Here is a 21,561-nt window from a genome sequence, read left to right on the forward strand (position 1 = left end):
TTTTTCTTTTTCCCAATATCATTTCTATTATTGTTACTGTAATTCTCATATTCGTTGATATATTCACAACGTTTCAGTTGCCTTATCTTTTCAAGTTAACCCATTCATTTAATCTACAGAATTAGATTGTTCTCATTCTATCAACTATGAATGAGAAAATTCGACTTACATAAATCAAATAAACTTGGTTTGATATCAAGTCCAAGTTCTCAAGTTTGAAAAGATTCGCCTTAAGTTTGCATGTGAATATATAAACACTGAGATGTTTTTTGATTGATCATTTCTAAATTACTAAAATGTTTTAGGATTCTGTTGATGAATTTCGGTTTTTGCCATCCATTTTCTATTGGATTTCGCTTAAAATGTTGAATCTTGATCGCTGAAGCATCTCTAGCTATTGATTGAATTTAATCATTGATGAGTAATTTTTACTGGTGTCACTCCACCTCTCCTCTCTTTTCCCTTCATTCTTTTCCTCTACCCCTCTTTATCCCTTCCCACCATCTTTCCCTTCCCCTCTTCCTCCCCTTTTTTTTATTTCCTTATTTCCTCATTAAATTAATTGGATATAATTGTTTAGATTTTAATTTTAAATAATCATATAAAATCATCAAGACACACAGACGTTATCTGGCCTGATAACTTTAGTCTCTAACCTAAATAGCATTTAAGCTGACATGTTAAACTATTTTTCTGAATTGCAAAGTTCCATGTTATTTTAGGTTTTAATTTTTGTCTTCACATTTTAAAAATTTGTTCAAAAACCAAAGATTTAGTTATCGAGACTTGATTCTTCAGTAAAACAATGTGAATTATTCTCCTTGACAATATTTATTATTTTCTCTCATAATTGAAAAATGTTTTCTTTTTTTCTAGTTGTCTAGAGATGACTATGATTCTGAAAATATCAGGTTGAAAAGAAAGTTCTTGCAGTTTTTAACTTTTAAATTCAGATGAACATATCTCGGCTCAAACAAAAATTTATTGATCGAAATAAGCACCGTCAGAATAACTCTTTTGCCAATGCAAAACAAGTGTATTTATATCAGTAACATAAAAATTTTCTATTCTGGTGGCGATGAAGTCGCTGAAGATGTTTTTTGATATCGCTTAGGTTTTTGAAGTATTTCTTACGCAGAGTTTTCAAAATGCTTGAAAAATTTGTAGTTGGTAGGTGAGAGGTCTGGAGAGTATGGCGGATGAGGCAGTTTTGTAGCCAAATACGTTCATACGTTCAACATCTGAAGGGCCAGTTTAACATATGGTTGGGCATTGTCGTGCAGGACAATTGGGCCTTTTCTATTGACTAAAGCTGGGTGTTGTCGAAGTTTCTGATGCATATTGTCCATTTGTTGACAGTACTTCTTTGCCGTAATGGTTTTCCAAAAAATTGATGGATGAGACTGGTCTCAGACTACCAAACAGTCTGCATGAATTTCTTTAGTGCAACTCTGTCTTGGTGTTATATAGTCAGGTGGGAGATATATATTATAAAACGTGTCATGTTGTATGTGACTATATTCCATAATGACGGACATGTTTAATAGTTGAGTTTTATGTTTTATCTGTATATTCGTGTACATGTAAATGCATGTATGCATATATGTTGTATCATTTAGTTGATCATCTAGTGTGCATATAACATTTATGCAACAGTTCTAACAGGAAACGATTGACGTGGACGCATCGAAACAGTTGTAGACAAACAGTTCTTTTTAACAGATGTAAATAACACAACACATACCTGAATTATTTATGAACATTTATTCTCATGATCTGGCCGGCATTTTCAGAGATTAGACGTTCTTTACATCTTGACTGTCCGAAGTGATGCCGCTTCCCACATCATCTTGAGTCGTCTGTTCCCTCTAATGTCCAGCTAACGACTGCCTAGAACCTCCCCAAATCTACATACATCATGTGTTTCTTTACGTCACATCGTTATGTGTCTCAGACCAACCTAATGTCCTCAATCTAGTTATTTGTTTATGAAAACCCAAAATCATGTTTACATCTATTTTCACATTCCTTTTGCGATATATGTCAATCATTTTTTCCCCAATTTAATTGTTTATTCTTCTAATCATAATAATCGATCCAGTGACCCATTATTGCTCGAATCAACTAATATTAATAATAATAATAATCTTTTGACTCTGTTTGGCACAGTTAACACAGATACTACACTGTGATCACAGCCTAAAGGGTCATAACATTGGGGAAATATCGTGGAGTTTTGTCAACATCTAACCGCTGAGCTGAGCGTTGCCAGTTATTGTAAAGAACCCACTTCTTACTACAAGTCACAATCTCTCTCAAGTGGTTGGAAATCATTGTATACATTACGTCTGATTCAGAAGCATGTTCTCATATAGTTGTGCATGGATTGGCTTCAACTAAGGCTCTTATTGATGGTTGATCATTGCTGATCACTACGCTCATCATCTTCAAGACTCTTGTTGTCACCACAAAAGTTTTTAAACCACCATTGTGTAGTGTTGATATTGTGAGCTGTTTCAACAGCTTTTCAACCTAGCTTGAATTGAAACAAGAAATTTGTGTGAATTTGCTATTTTCCTATTTTGTGTTCAACATTCTGAGAAGACATAATTATTTTAAAACAATTGTAATTTAAACGATTGGATAGAGCAACAAATGCTCTTTAAGATGACATAAAGACAAAAACTTAAGAATGCATCATTTGAAATTAAAATAAAAAATTCAGCAAGAACTTTCTCGTCAACCTAATATATTGTGAAGTATGTTTTCATAATGTATTTCACAACAATTTATTTTTTAAAAATTATGCAGTCCCATACAGAAAAGTAGGGGAATAATTCAATTTTTAATTGAAAAATCATTTTCATATGAAACTAAAATTTTTTTTTTTTATAAGTTTGCCAAGAAAAAAATAAAATGATTTCACTGTGTACTGTGCAACAAAATGTAGATACAGCTAGTTTAAACTAAACCTATTTCTTCATCTTGCATGTTTTTGTTTGTTTCTACAGCCTGGACAATTGCCTGCTCCTCCACCTGAATGTTCTGAGATTGACCAATGCCGACTATGGGTTGGTAACCTTGACCATCGATTAACAGAGTAAGCAGCAGCTTTTTTTTTTTTTTCCTCTCTTATTCTTTTATATATATCTCTATCTTAAATACTTTGATATGACCCCCTCCGTCCAAATACTTATATCTAAATCTGTTGCTAAGGTTGCTAGAAAAAAGTACCTAGACTCCTGATGCAATCTCTTCTGCCTATATAAAAGTCAAATATGTCCTAGAATGGAATATATGTCCATTTATTTGTTTGCACTTTTCTGAATAACCATGCCTTGGATTATTTTGAAATTTCGCACAAACATTAGCCATGGTGAAAGTAAATTTTTGCTAGAATAAATTTTCTAAAATAACTCTGGTTGCCCCCCCCCCTCCCCCCAACTCTGGAGGACATTATAGGGGTAAACTTGCCCCCAAATTGTTCATCCATTCATTTGTTTGCACTTTTCTCAATAACCATATCATGGTGAAAGTAAATTTTTCACTCCTGGAGGGGGTGGGGTGGAGACCTGCATGTTTGGCTTCTTTTTAAAAAAGATGAAACTGATTTAATATGCATAGATGCACAATATTCTGCACATTGTTGTACAACTTTCACTCTAGGTGGGTTGAACCAGTTTCCTCTGAAGGAGGAAGTGTCACAGGAATATTAAATTCACAGGTAGTCCCCAGTCGCCTGTATAGTATATTGTGCATATTAAGTTGAAAAAAAAAAAAAAAAACTCAACGTGAACGGCATGGTCAATATTATAGCTGGAGCCTATTTGGTAATAAGGTCAGATGTTTTGTTTGTTTTTTTTTTTTTTTAACGTAAATTGTTAGGTTAAAGTTTTTTTGTTTTTTATTTTCTCAAGAAAACCTTTTTAACAAAATTGGAAGTACACTTTCTTTTTTTTTTACAGAAATTGTTTTTATATAAGAAAATATGAATGCTTTTTCTTTATTAAAGGAATTTAGGTGAATTACAAAAGTTTCTACCAAGAGAATCTTTATTTTTTTCAGCCATTCTTACCATGGGGAGGGGATGGTGTTTTGTAACTATTCTGTGCTTTCAACTAACAATTTATTAAAAAAACAAAAGGTAAATTTTCACATTAGGTCCACCTCCACAATTTTTGACATGGTAGGTTGGGGGTGTTTATTCCGAAAGCCGTTCTTAACATGGGGAGAATGGTGGTATTTATTCCGAAAGCCGTTCTTAACATGGGGAGAATGGTGGTATTTATTCCAAAAGCCGTTTTTAACATGGGGAGGTTAGGGGTGTTTATTCCGAAAGCCGTTCCTAATATGAGGAGGTTGGGGGTGTTTATTCATTGTACATGTCTTTATATCTTAAAAACGACTTGCCTCTGCAAATTTTAAATGAGATTTTCTTATTCAACATAGTCGAAAACCTTTAAAAGTAGCCATTTTAAAGAAAATTGTGGAGAAGGATCTAATGTAAAAAAAAAAAATAAATACCCCCCCCCCCAAAAAAAAGATATTGTTAAATTTAACTTGGAAAAACTATTTTAAAATAGCATGGTACCAAAAATAAAAATAAACAGAAAAATACTCCCTTCGGGTTTGTACTTGCACAAAGATTTGAAAAAATTGTCAACAAAAACAAATATATAACAAGTAAATGTTTTCAAAAGCAAGATAAGTTACATTTCTATCTAACTGGATAATTTTTTAGTGTTTTCATTGGGTTTGTATTACTGTACACATAGATTCGAAAAAGTTGTCAAAAAGCAAATGTATAATGAATATTATCAAAGGCAAGAAGTTACTTTTCTACCAAACTGGATAATTTGTTAGTGTTTTTATTTAATGTAAAATGTTTATTCGGCTTGAAAAACAGTGTTTACCGCTATATTTGAAAATTACAAATGGCAGCAAACTCTGTTAAGCATGTTAAGTTTGGGAAAGTGAGTTAAAACTAAACTATACAAAATACTGTTAAAAAAACCCACCGAATATATGTCAGCCTATGTCATGGTAATATATACTGAGAGAGTTCCTGACAGTATTTTGTATAGTTTTTCTTTAGTTTTAATTCATTTTCTCGAACCTAACATGTTAAACAGTCTGCCACCATTTGTATTTTTCAAATATACCAAGTGTTTAGTAATACAAACCAGTTTTATTTAATGTAACGTTTAGTCGGCTCGAAAAACGGTGTTTATCGGTGCATTTGAAAAATACAAATGGTGGCGGACACTGTTGATTACGTTAAGTTTGGGAAAATGAGTTAAAACTAAAACAACTATACAAAATACTGTCAGAAACTCACCAAATATGTTAGCCTATGTCATGGTAACATACATTCGGTGGGTTTCTGACAATGTTTTGTATAGTTTTTTAGTTTTTAACTGATTTTCCCAAACTTAACATGTTCAACAGTCTGCGACCATTTATCTTTTTCAAATACATTGATAAATAGGGTGTATTTTTCAAGCCGATTAAACATTTTACATGAAATAAAAAATAAAAACACTAAAAAATTTTGAAGTTAGGTAGGAACGTTACCTTACCTTTGCTTTCATTTATTTGTTTTTGGACAACATTTTCGAATCTGTTTATAGTAACCCCTGCCCCCCAATATTAACTAAAAACTCACATTTTTGAATACAAAAAAAAAAAAAAAATAAAAACTCTATTTAGCGTTTCAACATTATAGCAACGTTAATCCACTGATTGTTGGTCGAGCCCAAGACATGATTGACGGAAACTCCCGAGGATCCGGATCCAATTCTGCAAGAGTACCATTTTTTTTCATTTTCAGCTTTTTTCACTTTTTGGAGTGGATTGCTGTACTAAGAATATAAGAAACATGCATTTTCTCTTTTTATTAGATTGTTCCATTACACCGAATTGAGCCACAGCAACGCGTGGCAGGGTACAGCTAGTCTTGCAATATTTCTTTGGTATTATTGTAGATTAATACCGTCTGTTAACACCCCCTCCCATCTGATCACCTCTCCAAAATATGATTCTACTTTTTTAGGCAATTACGTGTGAACACCCTGAAAAACTTTAATGAAGGATAAACAATTATTTTAGAATTTAATGTAAAATGATTCATTTTGGGTCATTCTAATGTTTTAGAACGGTTAACCATTTCTTTGTGTTTTTGTCTTTTTTTTTTTTTTTTTTTTAAATGATTTTAAATTTAAGATGATTGTGTAGCTTTAAGAGGGTTTTATGCAATTTTGAGAGACTGGGGAGGCTTGCCACTCTGACTTTGGGTTAATAGTAGGACAAAAACAATTTTAGAATTTAGAGTGGGAGTTGGTTTCACATGAATTTAATGTAAAATAATTCATCGTTCTGAGACTTTCTAATATTTTAGGAAAGTTGACGGATTTATTTTTTATGAGATAAATCATGTGCATTTTTCTTTAAGGAAGGGGTCTTGGACATGACCTTAAACTATATCCGATGGTGAGGCCCCAGCTTGCAGGCTTTGGGGAGTGTGGAGCCATCCTTTAATTGCCATTGCTCCCAGGTCTACTCTGACCCAGAGTGGTAGTACCTGTTAGGGTCCCAACTATGGGTCAAATAGAAACTGGTTTGAAAAAAATAACCCAAATATATTCTATTAAAAAATTGTTCTTCAAAATCATTGGGTTCGGCATTAAATAACCCGAAAAGGGTTGATATGCCGTAAAACAACCAACTTCAAGGAAGGATGTTTTTTTGTTTTTTTTTTTGCTGCTTATATGTAGCTTAGAGGACTTTTTGCTTATGTAGCTTACAGAAGAATTTTGTTTGGAAGCTTGCCACTCAGACTTAGTATGATTGTTAGAGCTAAAGATTTTAGGCTTGCCACTCGTACTTAGGGTTAGAGGTAGGATTAAGGGAATTTTTTTTTTTTTTTTTATAAAGAGAGCATTTGACACTCATATTTATGGTTAGTGGTTCATAACTATTAGTTTTTGAAAATATTATGGCTTAGGTTTTGAATATCAAATTACTTTTAAATATGCAAATTTAGGTAAATGAGGGTGTGAAACTTTACAAGAATTAAGACAGGCAGACAAAAATAAATGTTATTTAAAACAAGTGATGTCACTCTAACAGAAAACGTGACGTTTGGAAAACTATCAAGTATTTTTTGCCCACCTGTTTAAATAATAGTAAAAAAAAAAAAATTTTTGTTAAATCTGGCAAATCGTTCACAAATTTTGGATGAATTTGATTTTTATTTTCAGCTAACTGACCACCCAGCGTTACCTGGTCATACAAACAATACGCTTAAACATGATATTTTTATTTATACAGATTGCGTATGTATTATTATAGAGACAATCCTCTATTGATTATTAGATACTATGAGGAATAATTTACCTGATGAACTAATTCGCAAAAATAAAAAAAAATAATTGTCATTCATCAAATTCCGTCTGTGTTTGTTTACAATATCATAGCAGATATTTGGGCTTGACGATGAATGCCCTGGAAAAGTCACTTCTGATTAATGTTTAGCTTTAAAATATACAAACAAATGATTTTTGGCAATTTTTAAAAAAAACGGTATATCTTTTATTGTAAATTGAATTCATTAATAAGAAAAAATTAAAATAAAATGGTGAGATACACCCGGGTTTGAACAGGGGATCATTTGATCTGTAATCGAATGCTCTACCACTTAGCTGTATCTCCACATGGCAATAAATCTTTTTTTTTTTTTTTTTTTTTTTTTTTTTTTTTTTTTTTTAAAAGAAGAAATGATTTGCTGAGATTTCATTATCTGCCTTGGTCTGTGAAATGTAAAATATTCCTCTGTAAAAATTCTTTTGTTATCTAGGAGAGAAAGACTTTAAGATCGGATTTTTTTGATTTTCGATACTTATCAGATGAATTTCTGTACAAAACATATCTAAGAACATTACCACGCATATAAATTAACTTTGTAAAATTTGCAAAAAATAGGTTTAGCCGTTTTAGAACCTATGAGGAAGGAACTTGCACACAGTGATAAATTACATTTCATAGCCTTTTTCTACCAAGTGACACGTTATTTCATTTTTAAACTTTCCAGTCCAAGACGTTTTTTATTTCTTAACTTCACTAAAAACTGAATACCCCTACAAAAATATTGATTTCTTTTCTATTTTTTACTTTATCTTATTTCAAAAAATTTTTTTAATTCAGTTTTTTTTTCTTTAAATTTTTTTTTGATAATCTGATAGATTAGTGTCCATTTGATAATCTGCTAAAAAAACTGTAAAAAAGACTAAAATTAAAAAAAAATAGAAAGGGGGGTACCATTCATACACGTGAACCAAAAGAATCATATTTCACGTTTTCAATTGTTCAAAGCAAAACACTTTAATTTGCCATTAAAAACTAATGCAATGGATAAACATGTACACAAGTTACATATTTAAAAATCTTGTCTTTTCAATCGTATAAATATTTAAAAAATTTTACCAGAAATGTGAAAAATTGCAAATTCATAATGCTGGACTGGTTAGGATCGTTTTAATTATATATTCTGATAACCAAATAGCTCTAACTAAATGTGTAAGAATATTTTTTTAATAATTTTTAATTTTCTTTTAAAATTTAAAAGTCAACAAAAAACTTTATAGCTGTGCTATTGCTATTATTACAGTCAGTTTTCCATCCAACCTAAATAAAAACAATTTTTTTTCCAGGGATAGTCATTTTAAATTGCTAGCTACTACAAGAGAAAACAACATACAATTATACTTTTAATGTATAAAAACAATAAAAAGATTGTTTTACTTACTAGTGGATATCTGAAGAAAATTCTTTTTTCAAAATTTTCAATACTTGTCATGTTGAAGGCGTTTTTATTTTTTTTTTAACACAACAAAAAACCAGTGGTCAGAAGTATTTTGGACACCCCAAACTATTAACAGTAACATCTCTTCTGATTAATTTCCAAATTTCATGACAAAATTCTTAATCCAAACGTGGAATGAGCATTTACAAATCTGTGTGGGGGTGGGGGCTTTACAAAACCTTACCGAAAACACTGTTTCATGATATTCAGATTTTTATCACTTTGTTGCTTAAAATTCTTAAAATATATAATGTACATTATTATTTATTAATTCATTTGAAAGTATATTTATTTACGAACAAAACTGTGATTATCCAAAGCATTTTATTGGCCATGCATATTGCTAATTAAAAAATAAATTGCTTGTAAGCTAACTCTAACCTAGAGAAGAAAAAAAAAAACCATATTAATGTCAGAAAAGTAAGAATTATACACTTACTAGCAGGCCACCTGGCAATACTTGGTCATAAAATACGCTTTTAGCGCTTCAACCTTTGTTGTTACCATCTGAGCTATCTCCAGATGTATAAAAAGCTAAAAATTAAATGACATTAAGTTAAAAATGCATATGTGCACATGCTCAGAAGTTAGTCTATTTACTCCTGCCAAGGTCAATGGTTTAAAAATTTTTTTTTAACCCTTTAGTAACTATTTTTACTGACTAAAAATCAAATTGAAAGTGTTCCTGAGGTTCAAATACCCTATATATCAAATTTCAAGTCTGTAGATCAAATATTTAGAAAGGAGTTTGGTAGAGACGTTTTGCGCGCGCACACACACACATATATATATATAAAGCATGTCCATATGTAAGAACGTTTTCATCCTAAATTCTATGCAATTATGCAGAATGTAGAAACTATGCAAAAATAGAATTAAACATAAGTTGAATGAAAGCAATCATCTAATAAGAAACCATAAAAATGAATAAGTAATTAACATGCTAGTTTTTCAAAGAAATATGCAAATTAACCTTCATGAAGTTGCTTGCATATCTATGACTGAGTATATTAAGTTTGTTTTAATGTTTACATAGAAAAAGTAGGCTTTTAATATCAATGTCAGAGTGAGAAAAACTCACTTTTATGTGTATTGATAAAGAGAAAAATTAAATTTTGATTACACCCACATTTTATCAAACAAAAAGAAAAAATTATCAGAAAGTTAACATTGAAGGGAATTTACTTTTTTCACTCTAAACTCTAGATTGGTTTATGTCTGTTATTACTATCCTTTCTCTGTTAGGATAAAGAGTACAAACTTAAAATACTTATAAATAAGATACACCTACGTTCTCTCTCTCTCTCTCTCTCTTTCTCTTTCCTCCCCCCGTATCTATATATTATTACTATTTCATTGATATACACATATATAATATTACAAACTATAATATATATATATTTTATGTATCTACATGAAATTTGATGTAAATATTTTCAGTAGTTACTATGACAGTGCTTGAAACGTAAGTAGAGCTTAGCTGTAATATTCGGTATTTTTTTCAACAGTGGTCAATACATGAGTGAGCTTCGTTGTAATAGTAAAATATACTTATGGTAAGTAAGCTATACTAAAATGTTTTATTCCCAGGGATGTCATCAGACTAATTGTATATATGTATAAATCTTAAACTATATTTAGGCAGCAAACATTCCTTTAGACATGTTTCATTTATATAAGACAAGTAGGAAGTCTTGGTCTTTTTTTTTTTTTTTTTTTTTTTCAAATTACTATCTCCTTTCTCATTACTACAGATTTTACAAATTGAATAAAGATTTTCCAATTGATGATTCAATGTTTTTATTCCTATTTTTCTTTATTTTCCAGTTATTTCATCTTTTGCAAAGGAATTATGTGAATAATAAATTAATATATCGGCAATAATAATTAATGCCATCAACAACTGATAAATACACACAATTTATCTTCAAAAAAGAGAATTTCTTAACATAAAAATCAAATTGTAAAAAAAAGAAATAATTAAGAATCTACAATGTTCTGGTATTATCCTTTGTCAACTTATTCAAATTTGACCATTGTGAAAGAGCTGCAAAAACCTAACGTCATCTTCCCTGATGGGGATATACATGCGGCAGAGGACTGCTTGTGAATTTAATACTCTCATGAAAGTTCCTCCTTTGGAGGAAACCAGTTCAACCCATCAAGGGTTAGTGCTATTTCAGGGTCGGGAGGGGGGGGGGGGTAAGGCTAAAAATTAAAAATTTTCCTATATAAAATAATTTCAGAAATTTTCGGCTCTCATCTGTATGGGATTGAAGATCTGAGAAAAAAGGGATTATCCTTTTAAATTCCTTATCAAAAGAATTTGAAAATTTGAATTTATAATCTGAATTGAATGTTGCATAAAAAGCATTTTGTTTACTTTCTTCTAGATTTTCCCTGTTGAAAATTCTGCAAAAATATGGCAAGTTAAATAAATTTGATTTGATGTATCATAAATCTGGCCCCGACCAAGGCAAACACCGAGGCTATTGTTTTGCCACTTACAACAATAAAGAGGTAAATTGCTTTTCCACTTGATTGCTTTCAAAGTATTTCACCATACACCAATATTAAGTTATAAGCATACTGACAGTTATTTTCCTTTCTTGCTTGTTTTTTCATTTTAATTAATGTTTTGTTGGTGTTTGTATGCGCAGAAATAAAGCCTCCAACTTTTTTCATGTGTATCTTACCAAACTTGGAAAATCTGTTCTGTCAAATCTTGGGAATCTGCACAGAATTTTGAACAATTCTGAAGTTCAACAAAACAGATTCCAAGATATACCCAAAATACGGGAAGTTTTCATTGGCTGAAACATTGTGAAAATAATGCTCAAGATGAGAACATTAGTCTGACTAATCTAAAAAACAAAACCCCAACTTTATTCATTTTTTTTTTTCTTTGAATAAGGCATCCATTGGTTTCTATGTGTATTGATAAAGAGAAAAATTAAAATTAAATTCAGAAGAGGCTGAATGTGGGTGATGTTAATAGTCTAAAATCAATAAATATTTATCAGCAATGGTAAATTAACTTTTAAGCAAAAACAAAACAAGAACAGCAATTAAAAGAATCGTTTATGGCATTGGAAAATAGGCACAACTTTTTTATAATCTGCATACAGATTCTTGTATCTCTAAAAGTTTAAATTTTTCTGATTTTAATTAATCACCCCAACACTAATCACCAGTAATAACTACTATCTAAAGTTTACATGTATTTCTAAAGAATATTAGGGGGAGCTATTTTGGACAAGTATTTCTGATTTAATATTTGTATATGTTTTTGTTTTACTTGTCTCTAATCAAAGTGATACAATAAATAATTATCTTGGGTAATGAGGTAAATCACCAAATCACAAATATAATGTGGAATATTATATTTGTATGCTCCAACTCCCACAAGAAAGATTATGAATAAAAATAGAAATTACATCTGAGCAAAAAACAGAAGATATTTCACTGATCTCCGCCTGAAATGTAGCAAAATGCATATTATTCACACTAGTGAGCAATGTGCATTTTGCTGCTATGAAATAATTTAAAAATTGACACTTATTCCCATAAACAAACTAATCTGTAACTCTCTACTGAGCAATTAGTTTTAATTTTAATTTTTTTTTTTTCATGTTTTGTTTAAATGTTTAAAAAATAATTTATTTTACTTTTACTACTTTCGAAATAAGATGACAAAAAATATGAAAAAGTTTTTTCTATTCGATGAGATATATCACCAGTACTGTTGGAACGATTCCAATTTAATATTTTTCCTGATTCTGATACAATAACAGATTCCAATTCTTTTTAAATTTTAAAATAATTAGCTATAGAGTAATTTTTTTTCTTATCTTATTTTTCAATTACTATAAAAGCTTGTGTAAACTATGCATATATTTTCAGAATCATAAACATACACTTGTGAGGCGGAAGAGGCTGATCTATAAATGTTGGTGATGTTAATAGTCTAAAATCAATATTTATCAGCAATGGTAAATTAACTTTTAAGCAAAAACAAAACAAGAACAGCAATTAAAAGAATCGTTTATGGCATTGGAAAATAGGCACAACTTTTTTATAATCTGCATACAGATTCTTATATCTCAAAAAGTTAAAATTTTTCTGATTTTAATTAATTACCCCAACACTAATCACCAGTAATGTACTGTCGCATAACACTGGTTTTTGCTCGAGTTGCTATAGCAACAATTCTAAACTGCTGTGTTGCTACCCATTTGTCAAGTGAATAGTTACATCATGAGAAATGTACATATGTACACTTACTATGACTGCAATGATTTTTTGCATACTTGTTGAAGAGTAATATTATCCGTTTTTTTTTTCTAACCTGGAACTTAAAGAAATTATAATAAAATTTTCTAACAAATGTGAATAAAAAAACAAAATGCATATTATTTTGTAAGGATGACTGTATATATTGAGTCTGCAGGTTCAATAAGAGTAGCTGAATATTCTCATAATCCGAAGGCTGCTTGCCACATTTCATTAAGACAACAGTGTAGAAAGAATAGTTTGCATTCTAGAAGCTTTCTATTAATGGCGTGTTAGTAGTTATAAGAAATAAATGTTAATAATAATAAAAAAAATATTATCCATATTTCCTCCTGTAACAGAAAACGTGCTATGCAACATACAAATATCTGTGCATGATGTTGCCAAGCTAATCAAGAACCTTGATTCCAGTAAAGCAACTGGCCCTGACAGCATTTCAATTATAGTGCTGAAAAAACTTCAACCAGAACTTGCTCCCATACTTCTGTGTAAGCGTTGTCTTAAGGAGAATTGCTTCCCAACACCCTGGAAAACTTCATCAGTATGCCCTGTATTTAAGAATTCAGGTGATCGGTCATTTTCCCCTCAGTACAGACCAATAAGTCTCCTGTGCATCAGGAGTAAGTTGCTTGAATTTGTATTAAATAAAGTAGTCAACCAGCTCAGCAGAAATAACCTTAGTGACATGCAATATAGTTTCCGTTCTGCTAGATCTATAGCAGATGTGCTTACAGTTATCTCTCGACAAAGGCTTCCGTTCTAGGGCAATTGCTCTTGACATATCAAAGGTATGGTATAGCTGGAAATCTCCTCTTGATTATTAAATCATTTCTCTCTGATAGGTTCATAAGAGTTGATGGGCAGAAATTGGAAGCTCTCATCCTGGGCCCAACTCAATTCTTGATCTACATCAATGATCTCCCAAAACACATACTTAGATCATTTGTAGACAATTATGCTGATGACACGACCATCTATGGCAACACATTAAAGGCAGTAAATGACCAAGTTCTTTCTGATTCTGATCTTGAGCACGTAGTACAATCGGAAAAGAAGTGGCTGGTTACTTTTAATGCATCTAAAACCAAGCTTCTATATTTACATCATCAACGCTCTGATCCTCATCTGGCATCAATTGAAATGAATGGCTTTCGTCTTGGAGAGGCTCCATGTTTCGACAAGCTTCTGGGCTTGACCGTTACTCCTGATCTGAAATGGAACACATACATCAAATCTGTTGCCAAGGTCGCTGGAAAAATGGTGGGATCCTTCTACCGCTCCACTAGATATCTCACTGCTGATGCAATTCTCTATCTATATAAGAGCCAAGTACATCCAATGATGAGGAGTACTGTTGCCACATCTGAGCAGGAGTTGCTAGAAGTAGCTTATCCTGCCTTGACAGAGTACAAAATAGACTTCGTGGCTTAGTCGGGGATGCCCTTTTCTCTTCTCTGCAACCTCTTTCCCACAGAAGAAATGTTGCGAGCCTGGCCCTGCTTTATTATTATTTCTGTGGCAAGTGCTCGTCTGAGCTCCAATCTATGGTCCTCCCTTGCCAAACTTTCACGAAAAACACCTATCTAGCTGAAACCACTGTCAATAATTTTCCCCACTCTTTATCTGTGCCTAAACCGAAATGTAGATTCCATAAACAAAGCTTCTTTCTTAGAACTGCATGCCTGTAAAACTCTCTTCCATTTGTCTGTTTTCCAGCTAACTACAATTTAGTTGTCTTCAAGTCCAACATAAACAAATTCTTCATGAACCATCTTAAATAATCCAATTTAATAAATTTTTATTACTAATGATTACTAAGAAATTATCCCATTGACTACTGTACACTCAATAACCCTGATCCTCGAGTGGCCTCCAGGCCTTGATAAGGGGTGATCCTTTTGTTAAAAAAAAAAAAATCTGAAAGCTGGCATAAATATATGAAACAAGTTAACAACTGAAAGTGTAAATAATAACAAAAAAGAAACCATTTGGTTAAATCTCTCTTTGTCACATATCTAACATCAATGTTGGACAATTCTTCTTACAACTAGTATAGAAGCGTTTACTTAATATAGAACACTTTGAAAATTAGCTATCCATGCACTAGAAATATGGACGACATAATTGATGTTCATAATTACAAGATAATAAGCAAAACAAATGAATACTAACATTGGCAGGTTCAAACACAGAACAAAAGAAAAAAATGAAACAGTTGTTTATAAGACAGCTGTATTTCTCAACAGTAGCAAGAAAATTTATCTTTAAATTTCTTCTAGAAAAATGCTACACTCCTCCTTAAATGTTTCACTAAACAAACAATAACTTTATTTAAACACTATTGGTCACTGGAAGAGAAGGATTTTACATCTATGGTCTCTTGATCAATTTCATGCAAGTTTGACAGATCTAAAAGCTTTAATCAAAAATGAAACCTATACACAAAGAAAAAAATAACATGAATATAGTAGCGTCATGTATAGGCAAAGAGTTAATTTCACAAAACAAGATTATCAGAGTTTCAGTATTCGTTGTATGGGTCTAGATGGTTAATCTGCTATATCACATATGAACCAAAGTGTCATCTAGATAAAATATCAAATATCCTCTCTTGTTTAATGGATGACATCATTGTTTTGAGATGTTATCCATTGTGCATTATAATATCCTCCATTTCTGTTCAATAGATGTCCTCCAATGTGCACGGAATCTCCATCTTGGTTTTAATGGATCTCAAAAGATAATATTGTTTTATCTGCATGAGGACAGGCAAGATCCACAGATTTGCTAATATGCTAGAACCCTAGGGCTCTAGACAGTTGTCTAATAGAAAATCTGAAAGTTCATGATTCCTCTAGTAAAACATATTATCCCTCACCTAATTTAAAAAAATTTTTTTTTATAATGGATGATGTCATTTGCTGTGCATAGGTCATCTCCACCTTAATTTTAATGAATGGCATCATAAGAGACTGGTTTTGTATTGTTTGCACAGAAAGAAAAAACAAAAGAAAAACTCGGCTTAACGTTCACAACAAATATGAGTTGGAATAGATACATCGAGATCATTGTCAAGGCTGCTGTGAAGAAGGTGGGTTCTCTCTACCATGCTAGAAAGTTATTTATGCCTGAAAGTATCCTGTATCTCTGCAAAGCCACCATTCGCCCATGTATGGAGTACTGTTAAGTTTGGGCTGGTGCATCTGCTACTAGTCTCTCGCTCCTGGACAGGGTTCAAAAGAGTCGCCAACGTGATAGCTCCTGAACTGTTATCTAAGCTTCAGCCCCTTTCCCGTCAACAAAATGTTGCATCCCTCTGCCTGTTTTACAAGTATTTTAATGGTGGATGCTCCGAACTACAAGCCCTTATACCCCCTCGACAAAAATACCCCCAACAAACCCAACAAGTAGCAAAGTCCCATCCCTACACAGTTGAGATCCGTAGATGTAATAAAGCCTTCTACTCTAATAGCTTTTTTCTCCAGAACTGCTAGACTTTGGAATTCTTTTCTGGGTTACTGCTTCCCCAATGGTACTGACATGCAGAAGTTCAAGTGTAATGTGAATAGACATCTTGCTACTAAACTCCCTACATAGTACCCCTGCAACTTAGATCCCTGATAGTAACCCAGGTACATCAAAGTGGCAATGTGCCTTGTTTGGAGTGAAAATGTAACAAGATAAAAAAAAAAAAAGATATATATATTTTTTTTCTGTTTTTTTTTTTTTTTTCTTTCCAGGAAGCAAACACAGCACGTCAGCATCTTGATGGAAAAATGGCATTGTCTAAAAAATTATCGGTAAAATGGGCACATTCTGATAAAGAGGTACATATTTAATATTTATTCCTGGGAAGAATTGAAACTTTTCATCATCATCCTTTTATATATAAAAATATGGTTTGTTCACTCCTTTTATACAAGTACATAAGGAAATGCACAATTGTCAGTGAAATGAACAGTGTATGAGTCATGGTATACGTGTGTGTGTGTGTGTGAGAAGGATGGAGATATTGGTTGTAGTTTTGATGAATTTGAACACTTGATCAAAAAAGGTAGTAAGGGTTACTGTTGGCAATATGACTAATAATTTTATGGGTATTTACCAAGTCAGTTGCTAGATGTTTGAGCTTCAAGTAATCCAAGTCCAGAGAACTGTATTCAGAATATGGTGTGAGTCTTCACTTAGTTGCATATGTCTCAACAGTTTTTGTTCTGGACTGATGATGTAAATTTTAAGTGTGGTTGGACCATGGCTGTATACAGTTTTAAATAGATGCCAAGTTACTCTGAACCGTCTGGACAGTTTTAGAGATGCATTTTGTCTAATACACATTGCTTATGACACTAAAATTGTCGAGTCACACTCACACAGAAGACTTCTTGATATTATTGTTGTGGAAGGAGTATATGGATGCTGGATTCATCTCTGTACACTCTAGATCTCTAGCTTTCTCAATCTGTCAAACATGGGTCATATCTCTCAACCATCTTTGGCTTATGTATGTGGACAAATGTTTTTATTCAGGTTTGCATCCCTTATTCTTCTCTTTCTACTTCTAAATTAAAATGAGCAAGTCCAGTCTATCCTACTATTTTTAATTTTTTTTTTTTGTTTTTTTGTTTTTTTGCCATTCTCTCTCACTGAACTGTCCATTTCAACCCCTGTTTTCTGTTATCTACTTGCCTCAAATTATTCCCAGCTCATTATGGGAAGAAAAATATTTTTGTAATAAAATGAGGATTATGTATGACTTTTTCATCCACTTTGTATAGTTGTTTTTGTAAAATAAAATTGCAAGATCAAATATAATGTGTGATTTCATGAGTAAATGTTTTATTTAAAACAATTTTATTCAATTAATTTAATGACCAAGCAATAATCTAATAAAATTAATTTAATTATTCATAAAAATTGTAATGAAAAAAAAAAAAAAAAAAAAAACTTGGTTAAAATCGGCAATCATGTCCCTTTTTAAATTTCTTATATCTACATTAGTAAAATTATTAGACTGTACGTTTGTGTTGTTTACCTATTTTATTTTTATTTACTATTCATTGAATATGAAGAGAAATCTAAAATACAATAGCATGAAATAAAACAAATTTTTAAAGATCCTACTTAAAAATTAATTACAAAACTAAATCCACCAGAATGCATTTTGGCTTCTTTATAAGCAAGTCGGCTATTTTAATATTTTGTTTATAAGATTGAATTATTTCCTGAACCCTTGAACTTAAAAAAAAAAAAAAAAAATGTGAATAAAAAAACTCACATATTTTGAGTTCCCAAATTTAACTTTCCATCCTAGAATCATTCACATGAATTCATGGAGTAATGCTTAAGATGTTGGTTAACAATTTGTTCTATGTGACAGTTCTTTCGAGATTGAAAGTTTAATTTTAAAAAAATTTGTTATTAACTAAGAATAACATAAAAATGAACACTTCTACCTGATCATGTCTGATAGGATAAGAACAACCTACCCTGGTGGATTAAATAAAGAGTTCAGTTAGAAATTCTGTACAGGTTTCTGTGTTTTACAAGATGAATTTGAAGAAAATTGGAATTTATATCGGATCAAACATTCTGAATAAAACAAAATGACAAAATTGCAGACAATAAGATTTTAAAAGAATTAAAAATAATCTGGAAAGAAATAATATATCAAATGATTAATTTATTTTTAACTGGCTGTACTTATCTGATGTTACTCAAGATTGATTGATGTTATTTTAGTTAATTTTTCTAATTAAAAACAAAATTATTTTTAGCAATACAGAGGAAGATAAATCTTTGCAGTTGAAAATTAGTTATCAACCTTGCATGAGTTGAATCCTTATTTAAAATTTGTGCCATTATAATCTTTCTAGACGGAATATATATACAAAGAAAATTAACTGCTGACAAATAAAAAATTTGTTATTTATTGCATCATCAAAGGTTCAAAGAGAGGGAATACAACAGAGGTTATTCCTTAAACCATGGAGTTTCGAAAATTTATATTTTTCTCATTAGCAAGTATTAAAAAAAAATAAAAATAAAAAGTGAAAGCTTGGAAATTGGAGGTGTGAATTCTGATTGCAGGAGTGGGAAAGAAAGAATTCATAATGGACAAATATTTGAAATGTTATATATTCAACTTTTTTATACTGTCAATAAAGAACAAAATTACAGACTGAATTGTTCATTATGAACAAATACAATTTAATAATGAAAAATTCAGTCTGTAATTTTGTTCAAACTCTTCCTTACTGAACTATTTAAATTCCTCTAATATATATATATATATATAAATATATATATATATATATATATATATATATATATATATATATATATATATAAATTTTTGAAACTTTCTGAATCAAGGAATAACCTCTATTGGATTCCGTCTTTAAACCTGATGATGCAATAATGTAATTTTTTATGTCATCTGTGTAATTTTCTTCAATTATTAATGTTCTATCTTGAACATCCCTTTTAATAAATAAATGCTGGTATTTTAAAGACCATGCTAGAAGGGAAAAATTGACAAAGTAGCTAGGCAGAATCAAATATTGACATATCTGATGCAATACTATACTTAGGTCTAAGTGGTAAACTCTAATGTAAATTTATATATTAGATCAAATATTAAATTAAAAAAAAAATTGATTCATGATTCTGAAGATTAATTCCCTTGTTTGGGTATGCATGCACATTTGAGAATCGATTAGTCAGTTCTTGTCCAGAATTACCCCAATATTAAAAAGAAACAGCTGTATTACGTTGATACTTGTAATGTAATGAAAATGTCATATTCCAAAAGTCATGGAAATTTATTCAGTCATTTTATTTTTATATAAAAAGAAAAAATTTTTTGAGGCGATTAATGTGAATTTGTAGATGTTACAACAAAAATCCAGTAAATTTGAATTAAGTTATCTCCCTTGTTTTTTTTTTTTTTTTTTTTTTTTTTTCAAAAATAGCAGACGAGACAAACACTCCTCAGATACTCATAAAATTTGATTTTCTTATTCAAAAATAAAACTAGTTGATCAATTTACGTGATTTTTGAAATAGCCTATTTTCGTTTTGCCACGAGTATGTATATCATACAAATTTTTCTTTGTTTCTTAATTTAGGAGGAATTCTATCTTAGTCTTTAAATAGTCTTTAAAAGTTTTACCTATTGTTTGCACAATGACTAAAAAAGAAGTATTGTTTTTTTTTTCTATTCTGCCAGTCACTGTTCCTTCTTTTTCTTTCAGCGTTATGACTTGCCGCCAATGGATAAATCTGGGAAAGAAGATGGCAAACTGAACAGTATTGACAGTACCTCCTCTCTCAGGTAAGTACATAAAAAATAAATCAAAACCAAGATCATTACTTTTCGACAAATAAACAAATAAGACCACGCACATAACATAGGTGCACCCTCTCTCTTACAAAGGGAATAATTTCTTTTACAAATTCTTTTACTTTCGCACCTCCCTGACAAGTGAAAAAATTTTAGAAAAACTTATTTTTTAAAAACTTAGCTAATTATTTTTGTAAATCTTATTTTGAAAGCTGGCTTTCCCTGACCTTTTTAATTTAGTCCTACATTGCTGCTGTCTACATCTGTGGCAACTGCAACTGAACCTATTGATCCAGGATAGGCTTGCACAATCACTGCAAACACTTCAGTTTTGCAACTGATGAGACAGATAAATGCCAACAAACATGCTAAATTTTGCTGCTAAGTCAAATAAAGACTTGAATTTTCATGTATCAAAGAACTCAAATTGATAGAAAACCTGAAAAATTTTTTTTCAATCCGAACTCTTTTTAGTGCTATTTTATTTAATAAAATTTTTTTTTATGCTATTTGCATTGAATCACCAAAGGTTCTTTCCCTTGGTCAGGAGTTATTGGTTCTTCGTTATTGTAGTGAAATTCAAAAGCGAAATATTGAAGTGAAATTACTGGATTAGCATGTCGCAGTAATGAAAATATTCCAAAATTACGAAAAACGATAAGGTAGAAAATTAATTATTAATGAAAACAATTTTCGAAGACAATTAGTGAAAATTAAGTTTTGCTAAATTAGCTAAAGGTTTTCAGAAAATATTTACCTCTCTTTTGTCATAATTTAAACTGTTCTTTTTGCAAAAGTAAATTTTTCACTAATTGTTTTCAAAAACTGTTTTCATTAATAATTAATTTTCTACCTTATCGTTTTTCGTAATTTTGGAATATTTTCATTACTGCGACATGACTCCAGTAAAAATTGAATTTATCAAATTATTGAGTTTTATCATATGTTTAGGAGCAAACCATGGACTTGAATTGACTAGAATTAAGGGTCTGCCATCTTAAAACACAATATATAAGAATATAATTTTGTCCGATTTTTTTTATTTAAAGTATTTCGAACACACCAT

General features: G+C 30.9%; 1 protein-coding gene across 2 annotated transcripts in view; it reads left to right on the forward strand.

Annotated features, from left to right (window-relative positions):
• The window catches only part of LOC145303455 (putative RNA-binding protein 18), a 66,046-nt gene that overhangs the window by 34,278 nt on the left and 10,207 nt on the right, over positions 1–21,561 (forward strand). For both annotated transcript variants that reach the window (XM_080144793.1, XM_080144792.1), the window contains 4 exons: positions 3,012–3,100; positions 11,254–11,380; positions 16,894–16,980; positions 20,407–20,486. In XM_080144793.1, the coding sequence (XP_080000919.1) occupies positions 3,012–3,100; positions 11,254–11,380; positions 16,894–16,980; positions 20,407–20,486 (383 nt within the window). The remainder of the gene's footprint in view (positions 1–3,011; positions 3,101–11,253; positions 11,381–16,893; positions 16,981–20,406; positions 20,487–21,561) is intronic.

The sequence above is a fragment of the Euprymna scolopes genome, chromosome 19 (genome assembly GCF_053919585.1).
Source record: "Euprymna scolopes isolate OS-2025 chromosome 19, ASM5391958v1, whole genome shotgun sequence".
Lineage (NCBI taxonomy): Eukaryota > Metazoa > Mollusca > Cephalopoda > Sepiida > Sepiolidae > Euprymna > Euprymna scolopes.